General features: G+C 48.9%; 1 protein-coding gene across 1 annotated transcript; it reads left to right on the top strand.

The window, feature by feature from the left end:
- Positions 1-34: 34 nt before the first annotated feature.
- On the top strand, positions 35-18,537 carry CFAP251 (cilia and flagella associated protein 251). Its single transcript, XM_025163074.2, has 21 exons — positions 35-2,740; positions 3,584-4,141; positions 4,304-4,444; positions 5,293-5,402; positions 5,905-6,013; positions 6,194-6,274; positions 6,914-6,991; positions 7,647-7,688; positions 8,323-8,540; positions 9,584-9,775; positions 9,936-10,183; positions 11,134-11,285; positions 11,981-12,154; positions 12,680-12,864; positions 13,584-13,698; positions 14,372-14,535; positions 15,352-15,442; positions 16,388-16,531; positions 17,150-17,378; positions 17,463-17,564; positions 18,239-18,537. The coding sequence occupies exons 1-21, from the start codon at positions 2,468-2,470 to the stop codon at positions 18,403-18,405; spliced, it is 3,573 nt and encodes a 1,190-aa protein (XP_025018842.1). The 5' UTR covers positions 35-2,467; the 3' UTR covers positions 18,406-18,537.
- The last annotated feature ends 1,411 nt before the right edge of the window (positions 18,538-19,948 follow it).

The raw sequence follows: 19,948 nt of genomic DNA, 5'->3' as shown, positions 1-19,948 counted from the left end.
GGATAAAAGTCATCCTGAATTTTTTTTTTAAAGGCATTCAGTACAGTGATTAGCAATGCAAGCCTTGGAAATCAATGCTACAGAATTGAAGATCTGCAGGAAAGTGATCTTTTCTCCCAAACCTTGTTACAACGTAGGTGTTTTAAATGGATGAGTGCTTGCTTTCCTTTCTAATATTAGAGATGTGAATCGACCTTTTTTATTCGAATACTTTTACAGAATGCTTTTTAGGCATTCTTACAGATATGCCAAAGTGTAAAACGGTAGTTGCATAATAGACCAGATACAAAAGGAGGAAAGGTTGGTGAGGGAAGAGGAAAACAAACGATGGCGCAAATCCTCTTTCTTTGGCCTGATTTTTCTTCAGAGAAGGTCCTCATTTGGAGAGCAGGGTCAGCCTATAATTGCTGCTCCTGGTCTCTAGGACGTGGCACCAAAATCAGGAAGAAGGAGGGAAACTCCATGTAGCTGCTGCTTTTCTTGCCTGTGGATTGAAGAGTCAGCTCAGCCTTGTCAATTGAAGCCTTTCCTCATTTCTGAAAACCCTGAAAATCCCAAGAGTCAAGCTGGGACCCTTTGGAATGAAAACTTTTTTCCTTTCATCTAACATCTTCTGCAAAAACCCCACAGCACCACTTTCTCACTTGCAAGGAAAGGGCTGGATTATTTTGATTGATTTATTGAAATTTATGGGCAGCCCAACTCCAGTGGACTCTGGGCGGCGTACAAAACTAGAAAACACAAAAACAGCTAAAAATGTTAAATCCATTAAATCCAACAGACTAAAATAATCTAACAGCAAAGTCAACCAAACAATTTGGGGATTGGGACCCAAATCTTTTTGGGCCACATGGGGGGCTGTTCAAGCCAAAATGGCTTCTAGAGCTTATCTTATGGTTTCATATATTTATTCAATGTATGGTTGACCAGAGAGGGCTTCTTGAGATGCAAATACTCTAGTTTTTTGGAGGGTTGGTTTCAACTTTCCTACTCTTGGTGTGCTATATTTATTTTTTTTTGGACTGTAGCATCTGAAAGGATTGATATCCTGGGAAAAGAGAAATCATGGTAAAAAAAAAGGAATCTAGGTGTGGTTCTCCCAAGGTCTACAGCAGCGTTTTTCAACCTTGGCCACTATAAGAATCGGTGGACTTCGGCTCCCAGAATTCCCCATGCTGGCTGGGGAATTCTGGGAGTTGGTCCACTCAAAGTGGCCAAGGGTGAGAAACGCCACTCTAGAGATTGAAGCTCGGCCACTGTAGTCCAAAGCTGAGAATGTTAATCTGAAACGTCTACTTTTTGTTTTTTTCTCCCACTGCTGCTATTTTGCACCTGGTTTAGGGCTTCTTTTTGGGGAGGGGGTGTCTGGTTAGACAAGAGAGGGAGCTGCGTCACACCAGGCTCTGCCCCCCGCCCGGCCTTGAATCCTTGGAAATTCGGGGAAGCCAATCTTGGCACGGCCCGCCAAGCCTGCCACGGGGTGGCTTTGCGGCCTGGCCGTTTGTTGGCGCCCGGCGGTTGCTATGGGAACCAGAACGGGATGCAAACAGTCGCTGCTCTGCTGCTGCAGTTGGAGCCCGGCAGGTGAGCTGGGGAGGGCGGGCAGGTGAGGGCGGGCTCTTTGGAAAAGGGGAGACGGGGAAACGGTCCAAACGCTGAACCCCGGGAGGATTTAAATGACTCTGGAAATTTCTGTCGGCCACCAAGGGAAGAAAACGTGGAAAATATCCACCTGTTTCGGGGAAAAAGAATGCTACGACTGGGGTGGAATATAGAAGTTAGGTTTCTGCAAAGACGGGTTTCTTCCAAACAAATGCTTCTGTGTGCTGCGTGGTTTCTTCGGTCATGTTTCGTTTTGGTGGCGTTAACGTAGAGCTTGGCTCTCTTGAAAATGGCTAAGGAAGGCTAGGGCTGGTTAGACCTTGGAAGGGAGACCACTAGGAGATGCTGGGCCCGTAGGTGAGAGTGGAATTCTGAGCGAAATCTTGGAGGAAGGCCACGGCAAACCACTTCTCTGTGGTGGTCAAGGAAACCGTGTGGGCATTGCGGCTTAACTTTCAAGAACATCCTGGAGGTTGGATTTCAACCCATCAGGCGTGGTTGCTTGAGCAAGCCAGGATCTGGACTTGCCAGCGGATGAGGAAAACCGGTCTAGGCAGTTGCGGTCTCCAACAGCATCTTAACCTGCAAAAGATGGGAAAGGGGGCGACGCCGTGGGGCCAAAGTTTCCTAGACGCCGTGGGAACTGGTACCCATTTTTTAAAAGTTGCTGGCCGCTCTGCCAGTCCTCAAAATGAAACGGGGAGATCCACAGGGGGACTTTGGACGCGCTTCTCAGCCCCCACTCTTGCTCTCCCACCTGTCCCCCCTTGCGATGATCCCAGACCTTTGCGGAAGGGAACCGTCCTTTTCTGACTAACGCCATCCCAACGCTTTCCCGCAGCTCTACGGATATTTGCAGGGGACGATGGAGGGAGGCAGGGACGGACCGGAAAGCCTCCGGAGGGTTCTCTCAGAGAAGACCTCCAAGGAACTCCTGGAAGTGCCAGAAGCTCCTCCCGAGGAGGCCGACGACCTCAGCCAGGAGACCCAAGACCAACAGAAAGAGGTCCCAGTCCTGGTGGCCGAGCCGGTGGGAAGAAAGCTTCTTGGAGCAGCTTCAGCTGGGCTCCTCTCGGGGAGAAGCGGCAGCAGCATCTCTTTGTGGAAAGCCGGTCCTCCGATTGTCATACCTTTTAGCGTAAGTGTTAAGCCAGGCCGGGAACCTGGAAGCCGTTGGACGTTGCTAACCTGCAACTTCCAGCATTGCTCGCCCTTGACCGTACTTGCTGGAACTCCTTAGAACCAGGGTTTTAGCATCCCTCCATTAAGGCAAATAACGATTGGCAAGCTGAATCATCGAGACACCTAGTTAAGTCTTACTTCTAGAGCAGAGTTTCTCAACCTTGGCCACTTGAAGATGCGTGGACTTCAACTCCCAGAATTCCCCAGCCAGCCATGCTGGCTGGGGAATTCTGGGAGTTGAAGTCCACGCATCTTCAAGTGGCCAAGGTTGAGAAACACTGTTCTAGAGGGTGCCAAGGAGGTAATCTTCTCCATTTTACCTGTAGGATAACCCACAGCTGCATGTAGGCTGCAGGATACCCACAGCTGCATGTTCGCTGCCACCCTGGACTTGTTTCTTTTCCGTTTCAGTCCGGTTCTGGTCATCTTTGCATCTTTTATTCTTTCGTTTATGTCCCTTATTGTATTTTTTAAATGTTTTTACTTGCGGGCTGCCCAGAGTCATTGGGAGTCGGATGGCATACAAATTTAATTATTGTTACGAATACAAGAGTAGTAAAATATTATAAGGTTAGTCATCATAATCATTTGCCACTGGAGGCAGTTGGGCCATCCTGTTTAATAGCAAGGCTGGGGACGTCTCCATCGTCCAAAAGGAGGGCTCTGAATTGTGTGGCTGGGGGTGCAGAATGGAATAATCCAGCGAAAGATTGAAAATCAGGCAAAATAGGAGATAGGGAAGAGGAGGAATTGGGGTGCATCTTCCAGGCTCAGCTACAAATTGTATTTTGCCACTTAGGAACACGCAATCAGGATCCCAATGCCAAAAGGCCAAATATCCAGTGAGCTCTTGCAGTCAAAAGAAGCGCGCTCTGATTCAGCCCCTTCTGTAAAAGAGAGGCTCTTTGCAGCTGAAAGAGAGGGTGCCAAGAGTCCTGCCCTCCAGGTCGATAAAAGAGGCCCCGCTCGCGCCGAAAAACTCTCAGAAGCCAGAACAGAGGCTCGTGCGGGGAAAGACAGTCCCAAACGCGGGGAGCAGGAGCCCACTCAAAGGAGCAGCCAAGAACTCGTGCCCTCAAAACCCGGCAGTGCCACAAGCAGAGAGGGTGCAGCGGCTCCTGCCTTGGCCACCGATAAGTCCAAGCTGTCCCACGGAAGCCAAGGGCCACCAAGTAATAGTGACGTGACCAGTCTAGAGACAATGGCAGGGACCTCCCTAAAGGAAAGTGAGACTTCCAGGACCCAAACTCCTGCCAGCAGCGCAACTCTTCTCCAGGAGGAAGATTCTATCGTGTCGTCGGCTTTCCCGGGGATGTTGTTTGAAGAGAAGACTAAGCCACTCTCCGATCACCCTCTTGTGAGTGCGGGTCGAAAAGGGGAAGGACAGCTAATGGCGATGAATGCCTTCTCTGATCTAGATTTCTGTACCGACCCCCGGGACGTGCTGATTGGGTTAGTCTGGATGATCCTTTGGGATGTCTGGGAAAATAATTTGATCCTGGCCTCTTTGATCTTCCAGAGCTTGTCATGGGTCTTTGGCTACAACAACCAGCTCCCCGTTTTCAACCTTCTCGACGAAGACCAACAGGTGATCTTGTACGTTTCTGCTCAGGTGGCCGTGATCCACGACCTCATCAGGAATAAACAGTATCTCCTGCAGGTAAGAGCAAGTTCTGGTGTTGCTGCAGTCCCCGTCTCTTCTGAGCCTTAGGAATCATCTTTCATGGGAGAAATGGCAGATAGGTTTGCTCGCTGCGTTAAATCATATTTGGGCACCTCTGTGGCTTAGCACGGGATAGAAGCCCAGCCAACGGGTGGAATGGCTCCACGCTGTGAGGGTGAAAAGATGAAAGCATCTGAAGGTCTCTTCACACACCTATACAGGCAAATCTGCATTTTTTTCTGGAAATGTACACAGTGCGGGACTATAAGCAATCTAGGTCCGAGAGAACATTCCTGACCAGAGCGCAGAGCTTCTAGCATCTTATTGTACTAACGCTTCCCACACGCTTCTTTCCAAAAGACGACAATGGTACTTGAGTTGTGAACGTACGTGTATTATGTGCTGGCTGGGGAATTCTGGGAGCTGAAGTCCACACATCTTAAAGTTGCCAGCGTTGAGAAACGCTGGTCTAGAGGGATCCAGTAAGGTAGGAGTGGGGCAACTTGATGACACCAGGGCTGGATCCAGCACCTGAATTCCCATTGCGCACCCTCCAGAATTCATCTCCTGAAATCTTGATGGGTAGTTATAGAATAAACCCTAAAATAGGTCCGTGTCAGTTAAATGCGAAACAAAAAGCCGTTAACTGGCTTCCTAAGCCCAGCACCACTGACTTTGTGGCCTCCTCTGGATCACCAATGTTGCCCATACCTGCAGTTCTCATGAAAACACCCCTGTTTCGAGAGAATATGCTCGCTGTGTGGGGGGGGATGTGTCCAGGTGGGGGCAAAGCACCCTCCCGGCAAGGATGTTTGCTTCTCCTGAGACGACCTCGTGTCTCGTAGGGACATTCCAGTTGCATCTCTTGCATCTGTGCCAGCGATGACCGGCGGTGGATTGCAACGGCCGACCGAGGTCCTGAGAGCCTGGTGATCGTCTGGGACAGCTACTCTGCGTAAGGATCTGGCGGCTGCAGAACATGCCTCCATATTTCTCTGTAGGAGACCATGTTACCTCCAGCTCATCTAAGCTGAGTTGTCTCCTTGGAGCATCTAACAAAATGTTCGGTCTGCAGTGACCACGAGAGCAGGAATAGGGAACGGCTTTTTCCCAAGCAATTTCCCAGCTGAAAAGGACCTGCTGGTTCCTTGCTGTGGAACCAGCAGATCAGACTTGGGGGTCCCAGGTCCAGCTCAGTGAATGAAAGAATAGGCTTCACCATTCAAAGACCTTTGCTGGTCCAAAGCTAGCCACTTGTTGGCTGGTCACTTGGCTGCCCGGTTCAACTAACCGCGCTGAATGTTCAGGTGTGCAAAGATTTGGGGGTCTCCAGGTCTAGTCCGACAGCCCTGCCGAGTCTTCCCCCCAGCTCAGATGCCTAAGTTGGCACCCACAAAATTGGGAGCCTTCCACTAAGACCCTGGTCCCCAATCAGCTGCACACGCCTTGTTGCTCAGGGTTCCTGTCCACACCATCTTCGACAGTCACCCCGAAGGTGGAGTCAGCGCCATCACCATTTCCCACGATTCCAAGTTTCTGGCTACACTGGGGGCTGGAGAGGTGCAGGTAAGGGAAGCGTTTTCTAGGGTTTCTTAAATGTCAGAGGGAGAGCAATCGGGGTCAAGGGGGAAGGCTCGCTTTAGGGGCCCGGTTCAGTTCGTAGCCTTGGATAGGCACCCCGACCTTCTCGAAGTTTAGAAACGCACTCTGTTCTCCGGCTCCCCAGTGTTTTCTTCTTTATCTCAGAAAGTTTCCATTTGGAGGTGGACCACGCTGGACACAAAGCCGGTCTGCAGTGTGGAAATCCTGCCCCAGTTTGGTTTCCAGGTCAGACCTTCTGATTGTTGGCATGCGACGCAGGGATTATGATGATTTATTTTTTCCCCTCCAAGATTTGGCCAATGACCTCTTCAGGGCGTAAGTGGGCAAGTTACAGTTTATGGAAGAGAGGAAGGTAGAAAAACTATTCCTAAATAGTGGATACTTGGTTTTTGTCCTATAATATTCCTTTACATAATGGGAGTAAATCCCCCTCAGCCCAGCAGCATTCCCTTCCTTCCCAGCAGGGGTGGATAGTTTCTCCCTCCTGAAATTCCAAAGGCTGCAAACTTAAGCCAGCATTTCATCAGAACCACTGTTTCCACTTCCCAAATCCTCAGTGATGCACCCATAACTTGCACCACAGCTGCCCGTGGCCAGTTGCTGCAGCCATTGATCTGACACAGTGCTGCTTCTAGCTGACCGACGGGACGTGGCAGGGGAGAACAGCAGCGTCCCGCCAGCTCTCTGTCCTCCTCCTAAGCTTGTCCAGCTTTATTTCTGCAGGAATTAAAAGCAAAATAATCATCGCTGGTCACAGCAAAGAGCTGCAAAGGCTCGGGACACGAAACTGGGCCCCTGCCGGGAGTTCAGGTATGAACTGCATTTTGATGGGGATGGTCAACACTGAACGTGTCTTTCTTTCAGAATTACATTGCGTTCAGTGGCCAAACCCAGAAGGAGCTGGTGAGCAACAGTGAAAGCCAAGTCGTCTTCTACTCATGGGTAAGGAAGTCCCAGAATTCCCAGCAAGCAGGGTCGGCAGTTGGAAATTCTTGATGCTCTGGTTCAAACACGTTGAGCAGGCTTGGAAGGAAGAAGGATGTTCCTGTCTCCTCCACCCCAAAGACAGAAGCAGCAGGATTTGGGGCTGCAGATGCTCATTAAGCATTTAGAGGCAGCGGGGCACTAACCTGGTTCATCTGTTGCCCCAAGTCGTCATTTCTTCACCACAGTTTGTTGAGTAAGCCACAATTGGCCGAGTTCATCCACCACGCTAAGCCAAAACTGAATAATCCCGCCACGGCTCAGCTTGCCAGATAAGCTCAGCTTGTCTGTTTGTGTTTTTTGGCAGGACAGGCTGTGCTTCCTTTCTCCCCCCCACGAGCCAAAGCAGAATGTGCGATGTGCGGCCAGCGACACTGTGCACATTTACCCAGTTGATCCACAATACTTCCCCCCCCCCGCAAATGTTTGAAACTCTGGCTGCAAATGATTCCCTCTGAGGTCATGCAAAAGGAAGTGTTTTGGGATAGGTTAGTCATCTTGATGACCAGTGACAATTCAGACTCAGCTGCAGAGGACAGTGGACGTCTGCATTTCAGGCTGCCTTCGGGGAGCCTGTAGAGGTTGATCTCTCTCCCCTTTCCATTTTTTCTAGGAGGATGGGTTGCACTACCACGCTCCTCTCCTGACAGACAAAGTGAGTCCCTGTCTAAAAAGCTTCCGGAGACTCTGATAGGCGTGTGATATGCTGCGTTCTTTGCAGGATCTCATTCTAGATGGGAGCGAATGTATGCAGACCCCTGGAACCCAGGCATTCTTCCTCATAAAGATGATGTATTATTCTGGAGATGATTCTGGAGGCCAGTTTCCCATTTAGATGTCTTAAGCGACAGGTTCCTAAAGCAGAAAATGAAAGCGATTTGGGGCAGGCACCAAAGAGGGTGTCCCCAGGCACCAGTCTAGAATCGCTTCCTACAATAAAGAAATGAGATTAAGTAAGAGGCCAGTGTGATGGAGTCATTCAGGTGCTGGACTCAGAACAGGGAGACCCCGTCCTCACTCCTCCTGAGTGACTTTGGGCCAGGCGCTCCTTCTGAACCCAACCAGCTAGGGTTCAGAAAGAGCGCCTGGCCAGGGATGTTGTGTGGGGGGGAATATGAAGGAGCATTCTGTATGCCGCTGTGAGCTCCTGAATGAATGGAAGGATGGAAATCGAAGACATGTGGTAGAAGATGCAGGCCAATGTCTTCAGAGTAGATGTTTTGGAACATGACTCCTGTTCTTCTCTTCCCGATCTGCGTTACCAAAGTGGTCCGTTCGCCCTCCCACAGACTTTCAACAAGGCGGTGGGATTCTTCAGTCAATCCCGTTTCCATTTCAACTCTGCCCAAGCAATCAGCAGCACGTCAGAGGGGAAGCTGGTGATCTGGGATGTTGTTTGCTCGCCCTTGAAGGGTTCCACTGCATGTGAGAAACTGTACAACATGAAAGCCATCAAGCTGGTGCATCTGCAGAAGGACGCCATCACGGTCCTGGCCATCACGGATGAGTAAGCCCAGGAGCCTCTGCCGGGCACGGCAGGGGGACCTCCTGCACATCCCAGCACCATTGCCCAAATGACATGAATTCCACAACTTGTAGGGCACCTCGGCATGACTGTTGAGATTTTACTTTAATTAGCGCTGTGGGTGTCCTTTCTGGCCTGCCCCCTAACTGAATAAAAAGTACTGCTCAGTGCCCTTGTTGAAAATGCTGAAACAGTCTTTGGGTGGGCTCCCCTCCATCCCCACCACCAGAAAAGCCTCCCCTGCCCCACCCCTGCCCTGACGACAAGTAAAATCGAAGAGTTCCTTGAATTGAGCTCCATGGACACCTCACTGAGGGTTGGGGTTGGTAGTTTTCCTGATAACACTATGAAGGTGGCTGACTGTTGAGGTTCTGGCGTGAGGTTCTGACTTCCAAGTCTAGCTTGCTGCCCAAACATTTCCTGGTGGCCTCCCATCCAAGCACTAACCAAGCCTGGCCTGATTTCATTTCTGACTCAGGCAGGGGCTGCTACCTGCTGAATGATACACAGGGAAAACGATCATATCATTAACGTTCAATAAATAATAATATATAATACAATTAACGTTCGGGAAGCTTTTCCCATTTTGGCCAGCAGAGGGTGCTGCAGCATGCGTTAACCTGGAGAAGGGAGGGCAGAGTGGCCCACCGTCCCCAATCCTGAATTCCAGGATGCAGCTCTGTGAAAGAGCCGGGAATTCTCTGGCTAACTTCTTTCTTGCAATTCAACGTCCCACCCTCGAGCAATCTTGTATTTTGCTACGGGTTTTCCGGTCTGGGGGGAAATGCCTGCTCGATGTCATTGACAAAACTGGAGCTCTCTTCAGTGCAGAATTCCCCGAAAGAGCGCCAGATCTTTTCCCTGTCCCAGCTCCTGTTATTATTTTATCTTCAAATTCCAGCCCGCCAACAGGCACTCCTTTCCAGCAAGCCCACCTCGAGAACCCGGCGGCTGGAAAGGAAAAAGAAAACCGTTTCTGGCCTTTGCTTTATCCTTTGATCTCTACTGCCAACGCTCCTTCCCAGACTCTTCGTGACCTGCGACGTCAGAGGCCACGTGAAATTCTACGATGGGGACCTGCAGCTGATGCACTGGTACAGCCAGTTTAAACTGGGACCCATCCAGTCCATTTCCTTCTCCAAGAAACCTGCGTCCCCTGGCGACATCACCAAGTACCCTGAGTCTTGCACCTTGGATGGCAAACCCTTCGTTGTTAGGTGAGCAGCAAAGGGGAGCTCAGTGCCCTGCAGAGGTTTTCATCCTGGCGGCTTTGATGGGATTGAACGGAGCTCCTCCTGCAGGCCGGGCAGTTCTTGGGTTTCCTCCTTGGTTAGATGTCCAGTTCTGTGATATGCAACCTTCTGCTCCCCGAGGCAGGAACTTCATCCTGGCCACCTTGGACGGCTTGGTGATTCACATCCAGTCAGAGGAAACGAAAGTCACCAAGTGCCTAGAGGAACCAAAGGATGCTGTTCACACCATCGTCTGCCACCCCAGCAAAAGTCTCCTGGCCAAGGGGAGCTACTGCGGCCTTCTGAAAGTGTGGAGCTACACACTCCATAAATACCTTGTCAGTCGAATTTTTAAGGGCGAAAGCATCAGCAGCCTCTGTTATAATCATGATGGTAGTACTTGGTCCTCCTCATATTTTCTGTCATTCTGAAGTTAGAAATAGCTCCTCTCCCCAGGACTCGGTTTCTGTGCCAGGAAGGGAATCCCAAACAATTAGAGTACCTGTCCAAAGAATAATTTGCAACTGCTGGTTGAGCAGGTATCAAATGGCTGCAGCTGTTATCACTCTATGCAGTGTCCTTCTTCCGAAGCAACTTTGTTCTGGGCCCTCAAATTCCAGTCAGAGTTAGGGTTTGTTTGGGTTTTTTTTTTTGTCCTATCAGAAGCCTCTCTGTGGACCACTGCAGAGAAAATGCCCTAAGTTGTCATTACATTGCTTTTTTCCCCAACTCTTACCTAGTTAATTAGGTAAAGTCAGGAACTGCCATCATGGACCCAGATAATCCAGAAAATTTGCTGCCAATTATTGCACTGCAATGTTTTTAGTATTAGCCTCCAATCATAATTGCAAGCCTGACAGGTAGATTTGTTAAGCTTAAAACTCACTTGCAGCACCAATCTGTCTACAGTTCACTGCTGAAGTGCTACAGTCAAGTTCTACTTAAAGGTACATAGTTCCTTTGGGGAACAAGGGTACCTTTAAGTAGAAGCTTCCCTCTGGTGGCTTTGATCTCTGGTTGTTTCCTACCTCAGTAGAGCGCTTTAATTTGTCTGTCCTCTGTGGCCCAATTGATCAGTAATGGCGCTGTGTACTGGAGGGGGATGGACCTGCATGGAGGACCCTCATAATTAAAGTTGTTAGGAGTTATTTTTGAGAAACATGATAGAAGGATTTTGTTTATGGGGACAGGTATTGCTAATGTAGCATGTTATTGTGCCATGCAGAGCTATTCCTTTATTACTGCTTCCACTTCATTATGAAAAAACAATGTCTCAGGAATCCCAAAAACCTTGCTGTGAAAGCCAGAGTTTTGGAACAACTGTTTTTCAATGTGCATCTTAGGTTCCTTGCTAGCTGCTGGCTTCCTGAATGGGAGTGTTTATATCCTTGATTCAATATCGTTGGAAAACGACTGTCCGGAACCTTTCCAATATTCAAAAGGCCCGGTCACCATCATGAGCTTCTCTCACAATTCTGAATATCTTGCCACTGCAGTAAGTAATGGTGGACTTTTACCACAGCCTCTTCCCACTTCTGTATCCCACGGGCCACACCTTGTTTAGGCTATGGCTTCATCGTTCCTAGTAGCTCTCCATGGAATGGATCTAGTCTGAGATCATTGTAGCTACGCTGGGATTTAGATTCCTTTGTCCAAAGCTAGGAGCTGGTATTGTGGCACCTACACAACCACCACTTTCTCTCTCAAAGGCAGATGTCCCTGTGGACATCCATGGGAGAACAAAGGTGGGGGCAGGTGACATCTTGCACGTCATGACAACATTGTGCGTGAGATATCATGTGGTGCCAAATGATGCAAGTACATTTGAGCAATGATGTTGTCCCCCACAAGACATCCTCTTGATGTCTTCATGGTTTCTGCAGATGCTTATATCCATCCCCTTCAAGGTCTCTGAAACCGCGCCAGAAATGTCAACTTCTTGAAAGAAGGGCAAAACCTCATGCGATCTTGCATAAGGTGCTGTTGGGTAGGGCACATCCAAGAAAAGGTTGCTCAGCCTGTCCTCATCCAAGGCTCTATCCCAGCCTGAATGGAAACTATGGGCAATGGAGTCCACCACATCTTGAGGGACCAGAGTGGAGAAGTTGGTCCAAATGCTGCCTATTGAGAAGGGAAAGGGAGACACAAAATGCTGGTTTCCCTTTCTAGGTGATTTTTCTCGCCTTTTAGGATGAAAACTTGTCATTGAACCTTTACAAAAAAATGGTCATAGAGGAGAAGAAAGTCTGGGATCGCCTAGCTGCCCTCCACTCCCACTACAAGCCAATTCGCACCCTTCTTTTTGGGGTGCACTTGGACAGTGATGAGCCACGTCTCTTAAGTCTCGGAGAAGACCGGCTCTTGGTACGTCCAATGGTTGGGCACATCTGGTGAAACTGGGCTGCCCAATGGGGGGTCACCCTCTGGAAAAGTGTTGGTTAGGCAAGTGGACTGTCACTGACCCAGCTGAGTCGACCAACACAGTGAGCCAAGGATTAGCCACTTGTTCTATTCAACTCAAAAGGCTATCAGCCTTTTGACCTAGGCAGCTGAGATCTCAGAACAAAGGAGGCTGGCCTGGAGTCAAGGAGGAAGATGGGATCTGAAGAACAAGTTGGGAATCAGGATGACTCTGGATCCATAGTAGGATATGGCCAAAAATTCCCAGCCTAAACAGGAAGGTTTGATAGCCTTTTGAGTTGAATAGAACAAGTGGCTAATCCTTGGCTCACTGTGTTGGTCGACTCAGCTGGGTCAGTGACAGTCCACTTGCCTAACCAACAGCAGACCCAGTGATGTCACTTTGACATGTCTCACTGTAGAACAACGAAGCAAAGACTAGGTTGTCTGAACTTCCCCATTCCTGGATCTGTGCTGCTTGGTTTTCAGGTGGAATACGACTTGGAGAGTACCGTCAAAGATGAGCTGGTGGTAATCCGAAGAGACCGTATTGAGCAGAGTGCGGTCCCCAAATATATTGCTTGGTATCCCCCCATCACAACCGAGTACTTTTTCCTCACTGCCAACGATCACTACAAAATGAAGATTTATAATGTGACCACAAAGTTGTGCAGGTAGCTAACTGGGGAAACGATTTCTTCAAAGGGTTAGGCTCTGTTCTGTAATGAGAACCAATGTGGGGTTGGACTAGGAGTGAGGAGACCCAGGCTCTAGTCCCCCCACAGTCACAGAAACTCTCTGGGTCACTCTGGGCCAACCTCCCTGCCCCCCCGCCCCAGGCAACCAATCTCATAGGGTTGTTGTTGGGGGAATATGGAAAGGAGAGCTGTGCCCACTGCCTTGGGTTCCTGAAGGAAAGGTGAGATATAATTGTGATGGATGGATGGATGGATGGATGGATGGATGGATGGATGGATGGATGGATGGATGGGTGAATGGATGGATGGATGGATGGATGGATGGATGGATGGATGGATGGATGATAGATAGAGAGATGATAGATCGATCTGTGGTGGTCTTCCAGCAAACACAATCCAAAGTCTTATATGCAATGCACTGGTTTGGTTCCCACAAACACTAAGATGTAATGTCGTTAAATTGCCTTTAGCCATGTCTCTTCTCTAGACCCAGATATTACGGCTTCTATGCTGAGTTTCAGCTTAGATCTTGCGCCATCTCAGGCAGTCCTGGCTTATGAAGTGCAAGTCTGCCAACCATGACGTAGGCAACATGATTCACTGTGATGGAAGCTAACAGAGCCAACGGGAGAAGGATCTGCTCTTGGTGGGTTTGGTTGGGGCTGTGATGCTTGTTCATGGTGTGCTTCTTTTAGAAAGACCGTTTTGGGACCCACGTATGGCTCTCCTCTTGAGAAGATTATCATCCTTCCATTGGCTGAGGGCCATGATCTCCAGAAGCGGTATCTGGCCTACATCACAAAAGATAAGGTACCGTAGGTGACAAATGAGGGTGCTTTGACATCGGCCTTAGGGGTAAAGAGGAGGAACACCAAATGTGGGGCAAACAACTTTCTCCCCATTCAATTAAGCTGCTGCTGCTGCTGCTGCTGCTGCTGCTGCTGCTCCTCCTCCTTGGAGTTCTCTCCCCCACTTCCTGCACCAGGAGGATGCACAGACGGTCTGCTTTGCTCGGGGAGGCTGGTGGCAGAGGGCCAGCGCGGGGGGAAAAAAAAACCACTGCCACTCGGCCACAGAGGTCTATTCGGGCACCAGCCAAGCTCCGTTTCACCACACGACTCTAAATATTTGGGTTTTTTTTAATGTATTTAATTAAAACATTAAACGAGAAACTGGTATGCCACAGGACGAAGTCCCAGCCCCGTGTAGCGTTTTGTTTAAGGAAATGCGTGTAGGGACCAGCCTGTCCGAGGAAAAGGGTGAAGCGGAGGGGGGAGTTGCTGCCTTTAGTCTTGTGGTGGGACAGATCCACCCTGGCAACTCTTCCACGAACGGGCAGGTCCCCTCCCTGGCAGCCATTTCGTGGGAGCGCCCACAAGGCTTCCCGGGCCTTCTGCCTTAGAGGGAACCTCTCCTTTGAGGCTTAAAATCCCTCCAGGCAGGGCTTGGGGGGGACTGGTTGCCCTTCCGTCTTCCTCCCTAGATTGGCCTGCAGATCTTGCCCGTCGACGGGAACCCGCACAAGTCCTCGGCTTTCATTTGCCACCCTATGGGGGTGGCCGACCTCGCCTGCTCCTACAGCGGACGCTACCTCTTCACGGCGGGGGGCAGCGACTTGACGGTGATGAAATGGGACGTGAATCTAGAGTAAGTGATGGTGCAAAGCGCGTGGCTCTGGCCCGCGGGGGAATGATGTCTGGGGCCTAAAGAGGAAAAGCCTGGGTTCTTGCAGTGTTTCTCAACCTTGGCCACTGTAAGATGCGTGGACTTCGGCTCCCAGAATTCCCCAGCCAGCTGGTTGGCTGAGGAATTCTGGGAGCCGAAGTCCACGCATCTTAAAGTGGCCAAGGTTGAGAAACACTGAGCTGGAGGTTAAGTTTGTCAAGCCCCTCCAGGGTGGGGTGGGTAGCCTTTCACAAAAGCAAATGCCTTAGAAGAGGCCAGGAGCCCCAGTTTTCCCAATATTCCCCGTTGTTGGGCGGAAAAAGGAACTTTTGGAAGGTGTTTTGGAGGTAACTCGGACCCTTTTCTCTGGCGTCCAGATACCTGCAGGTAAGCAATAAAAGAAGACACCACAGCAGCGTAGGCTTTCCAGTTGCGTACTCTGCTGTTTGGGATGCTGGGTGATTTGGGGGCGGCACACAGCCCACCTCCTTTCTGGGGTCCCACTGATCTGTCTTGCCCGCAGAGGGTTAAGGGGGGTTCTGCTGAGCCTCTCTCTGTCTTAAGGCATTGCAGGGCATTTTCCAAATCATGAAGCCTCTTAGCTGGTGGATATAGGATCGTCCTCTTAATAACACCGATTAAAAAAAAGGAAAAAGGACCTCTTGCTAAAGGGACTCAGAAGGCGCTGAGACCGTTTAGAGGCTCCCTTTCCTTGTGGTGGAGGGGAGGCAGGTGAGGAGGGAAGGGCTTATCCGCGGGATCTTCTGAGCCGGGGCCCCCGCCTGTCTCCTCCTCCAGCGCTCTGGATGCCGCGGTCTCCCTGGGGGGCAAGGACCTGGTCCCGTTCTACAACCTCCTGGAAGGGGGGAGAGATGGCGAGTTTTTCAAGGTAAGGCTGCCCGGCTCGCTTCCTGGGAAGGGTCCTGCCCCGGCTGCCAATGGGGATGCCATTCGGGGAACGCTGCAAAACACGTGTGGATTCGACGGGGGCAGGATTAAGACGAGGAACCCCTTTAGAAGGGAGGGGAGGGGGCACTGAATGCCGACAGAGGTGGGCAGCAAAAAAATCGGACTAGGGAAAGGAAAAGACCTCCTGCTTCATCTTTTTCTTTTGTCTTGTCGATTTTATTGTAATTTGTTTGATTGTTGTGAATCACCCAGAGTTGTTGAGGGTCAGGCGACATACAAGTTAAAATGATGACAACAATAAAAAATGTCAAACCCCGTCTAAACCTCTGGCTGACTATGCGACCAACGGTAATAATAATAATACAGGTACTTCTGCTTAGCAACCCTACATTTTGCTGAGCGAAACATCATGTGATCGACCCGCTTAGTGACAGCAGTCCCAGTTGCAGTTGTTAAGCAAGACATCATGTGACTGCAGCTTGCAACCTCCTGCTGGCTTCCCCATTGACTTTGCTTGTCGGAAGCCGGTTGTGAAGGTCACAAATGGCAATCACGTGACCTCAGGACACTGCAACTGTCATAAATGTGCAATGGTTGCCAAGTGCCTGAATTGTGATCATGTGACCATGGGAATGCTGTGACGGTTGTAAGTGTGAAGACCGGTTTTAAGTCACTTTTATCAGCTGCTTAAACTTTTATAACTTTAAACAGCTGCTAAACGAATGGTTGTTAAGTGAGGACTATTGTAATAATTTTATTTGGGCAATGGAGAGATTTTTTTATCCCAAATTTTTAAAATGGTGAATTGGATCAGGACCGAAGTGCTGAGAGAATAGTGGATTGTTATTTAATTAATCTACTGAACTAATCAGTTAATCTCTTGTGTTGTATTATTGCATACTCAAGATACTTTGTGTATATCCAGGAGCTAGAAGACTATTTTTACTATGCTCAGCTGTGCCATCAAGGCATCAACACCATGGAACCTAGGAAGGTGTCTACCCACATCCCCTTGGAGCAAGTTCCCTTTGTGATGCGTGCTATGGGGTTTTACCCATCTGAGGAGCAGGTCAGAGGGTTTTTGGGGGTGGGTGAGTGGGGAGGATCCCTGAGCGGCTTGCTTGACCTTGGAAACACAAAGATTTCTTTCTTTTGACTAACTGTTCCTCATCTGCCTTCTTGGCTTGGAAGGATTTCTCCAACCACAGTTTGGAACTCGTGGGAACTGTGGTTTTACAGGCTGGCAAGGGTTGCAAATCAGATACAGGGAAAGAGAGGAGAGAGTCCCCATTCTCCAAACTGGGTTGAGAGATGAGAGAATGTGACACTTCCACATGCAACCAGCTCAGCCCTTTGAGCAACTCTTGCGACATTTCCTCCCTACAGTGGACTTGTCAAAGCATTCCAGGGGCAACGCCATTTAAGATAGTGTACTTTTTAAAAATTTATTTGATTTAGAGGCTGCCCAACTTTGGGCAGGCTTATAGTGTTAAAAAATAATGAAACAATAAAAACAATAACCAAACAGAAACCCTATGCATCTGGAAAGGACAATTCCACAAGCAAATAAAATTCTACAGAGCTCAGCACCCATCCAAATTCAGGGCCTTAGAGAATTGCTAGATTTTGAAAGACTTCTTGAACCTGATGAGGGTGGGAGCCACACCAACCTCGTTTCTTCTTTTAGGTTGAAGACATGTTGAATGAAGTAAAATTCAGTGAGTTTCTGGAGACTGGAAAGCAAGTGACCCATATTAATTTAGGGGACTTTATCAAACTGTATGTGAATCATCGGCCTGCCTTTGGGCTGGCATCGAAAGAAATTCAAAATGCCTTCCAAGTGCTGGGCTATGAGAACGAGGACCATGAAGCCACCATCAACAGAGATGACCTGCTTTTGCTCCTTCAGCATAAAGGTGTGTGCGCTTAGCCCGAAAAGCTTTTTGAAGGCGGTGGTGCTGCTCTGATCCAGTGACAGTGCTTTCGTTTTCCTAAAGCAGGAGAGCATTTCACCGAAGAGGAGTTGGCCGAGCATCTCACCACTCTTCTGGGCTTCAATCCCGAGGGGGGCCGTTCAGAGGTTGGCACCTATGATCCCACAGGTACTCAACTCAAAACACATTTTGCAAAAACCGATCTCTGGCACCGAGCTGCAGCCTTTGCTCTTTGTAGATGCCCAGTCTAATTCCACAAGTGTATGAGGATGATTTAGTCCTAGTCAGTCTTGGCTTCTGGGTTTCAAATATATTTGGGATGAAACTAGAGAGAGCAAGGAACAAATGAGAGGAAAATAGTTCGAATTTTCCCAAACAGATAAATCTAAATTACTGCCAAAAGCCAGAACAACAGGCTACTCTTCCCTCACAGAGATAACTCAATGGAAGAAGCAATACCTGTTAACTGTTAAAAGTAAAGATGCCCTCAATTTTTGATGAATGTATCCATCCCATTTTCTTGGCAGGTAGTGGTTTGCCACTGCCTTCTTCAGGACTTTTTGCCAAATGTCCGGTTCATCTTAGAGCCCTGGGATCCCCTAGTGGCCTCCCATCCCAGTACTGGAAAAAAATGGCAGAACTATGTCCCAATCAACATCCTCCCCCTCTTTTTCTCCCCCCTCCCCCGTTATTAACAGGAATATAAGAATAGCCACGCTGTAGTCAAAGTACAAAACTCAATTCAGTATTGCTTGCTGATAAAGTGATTTTGCGGAGACCTCGTTCCTTACATTGTTTCCAGGTCACACCAAATTCTAACATCATCTTTCCCCTTTGTCCAGGTGCAGATGACTTGATTCAGGAGGAAATCCCAGAGGAAATTACAGCTGCTCAGTTCACAAAGGACATTCTTGGATTACCTATTCCAGAACCGATGGAAGTGGTGACAGAGACACAAACCTCGGACGAGCCCACAAGCAGCAGCTTCTTGTCACTAAAGTCTCAGTGATTTATACTCTTCACCTTCTTCGCCATTGCTTCTTTGCTTGCGTTCTGCCGGAGTCCAAAAATTATAGTGCGCTGTTATTTTTGAAAAGCAAATTTTCAGAAAATGACTAGTTTTAATGTTATGGAAAATAAAGATGTGTTTTTGGAAAAATCAGTTGTCATGGACTCTGTAAGTATATAAAGCTTGGGAAATACTTCTCACTAGTCGAAAGTGAGAAGTGCAGAAGCAGGTCTTGCAGCAATTTTTATATTGTTTTCATCTGATCAGTTGGTTCCAAATATGTTCAGATTACGGCAGAGAGATGTACTACCACAAACTGAAATTTTGGAAAGAGACTAGCCATTTAATCTCCAAGAAAAGGTTACTGTTGGTCAGTTGAATTTCTGGGAATCCTTGATCATAGATTGAGGAAGTGGAGGAAGACTATATATTGTAATAGAACCTTACTATTTTATTACATGTATATCCTGTTTCTTTAAATTATGGCTTTGTGCAATGCATGAACCAGTTGAGGAGGCTGGTGGCATTTTTCTAGAGGTAATAATTACATCTGATGAAACAGGCCACAGCTTTAGAGTGTTTATGCTGTAATCTTCTTTTCTAACATCTGGAGCAACTCTCAGAACTCCAAGTCCATCCTGGGGAGAGAATTCTGGAAGACCAACAGCTCTAGAGGGCACCAGGTTGGAGAAGGCTGCTGTAATCTGTTGGTTTAACACGGGTAGGAGAGTCCAGCTATTGTGGGTTTAGCGTGTTGTGCTAATCCAGCCAACAACGCTTTATTCAGCGTACCAGGATCAAGCAAACCATAATTTGGGTGGTACGTGAACCAAGCAATAATTTAGTCAGCTCTTCAAAATACTGCCAGATTGATGTTGTCTTACTGAGTTGCACCATAGCCATTTGGTTTCGCTGTTTTGTGGCTTGTAACCCAGGGTTATACTCCAGCCTGACATGCAAATCTAGCCAGCTGTGGCTCATCCACAAGTGGCATATATGGAAACCTTCTGATAATCTAATACACTCTTACCCAACCATGACAATCTTAAGACGGATGGACTTCAAATCCCAGAATTCCCCAACCAGCATGGGTGGACTTCAAATCCCAGAAATCCCCAGACAGCCATGCTTTTTAAAGTTGCCATGGTTGGGAAACACTGATAAAATACATATATACACTGCCTAATTTCCTGGGCAGGCAGCCTATGCTTCTATTTCATTTCTTCCCACAAAAAAATGTAACAGAAGTTACAACTCCGTGGCTAAAAAGCAATACAAAAAGCCCATGTCTATATCTTTCTCCTTTTTGCCCTCTCCCTCTGACAGGAGAGGGTCCCCTTCGGAAAAACGTGGCGACGACACTCGGCCGGGGACCCCAAATAATTCAGTGTCCCCGACGAGGCGGATGAGCGGCGACGAGGTGGGCCGCTGCCTCGTGGCGCTCCCGCCCAACGGCAGGGCCGGCCCGTCCTGAGAGAAAAGGGCGGGAACGCGCCGGCCGCCCCGCGCCCCCTCCCGCCCAGGCCCCGCCCCCTGCGCCCCC

Source organism: Python bivittatus, unplaced genomic scaffold, assembly GCF_059951505.1.
Source record: "Python bivittatus isolate LINGU-HERP-01145 unplaced genomic scaffold, Pbiv_v1 ctg000100_np1212, whole genome shotgun sequence".
Lineage (NCBI taxonomy): Eukaryota > Metazoa > Chordata > Lepidosauria > Squamata > Pythonidae > Python > Python bivittatus.
This window is presented reverse-complemented; position numbering and strand designations above follow the sequence as displayed.

Bases quoted from the DNA above. Each gene is read 5' to 3' on its own strand.
- CFAP251 (XM_025163074.2), top strand. From the start codon at position 2,468: ATGGAGGGAGGCAGGGACGGACCGGAAAGCCTCCGGAGGGTTCTCTCA. The intron at 6,992-7,646 runs GTAAGGAAGTCC...CATTTTTTCTAG, and splicing joins AAGTCGTCTTCTACTCATGG to GAGGATGGGTTGCACTACCA. The intron at 14,536-15,351 runs GTAAGTGATGGT...CTCCTCCTCCAG, and splicing joins AAATGGGACGTGAATCTAGA to CGCTCTGGATGCCGCGGTCT.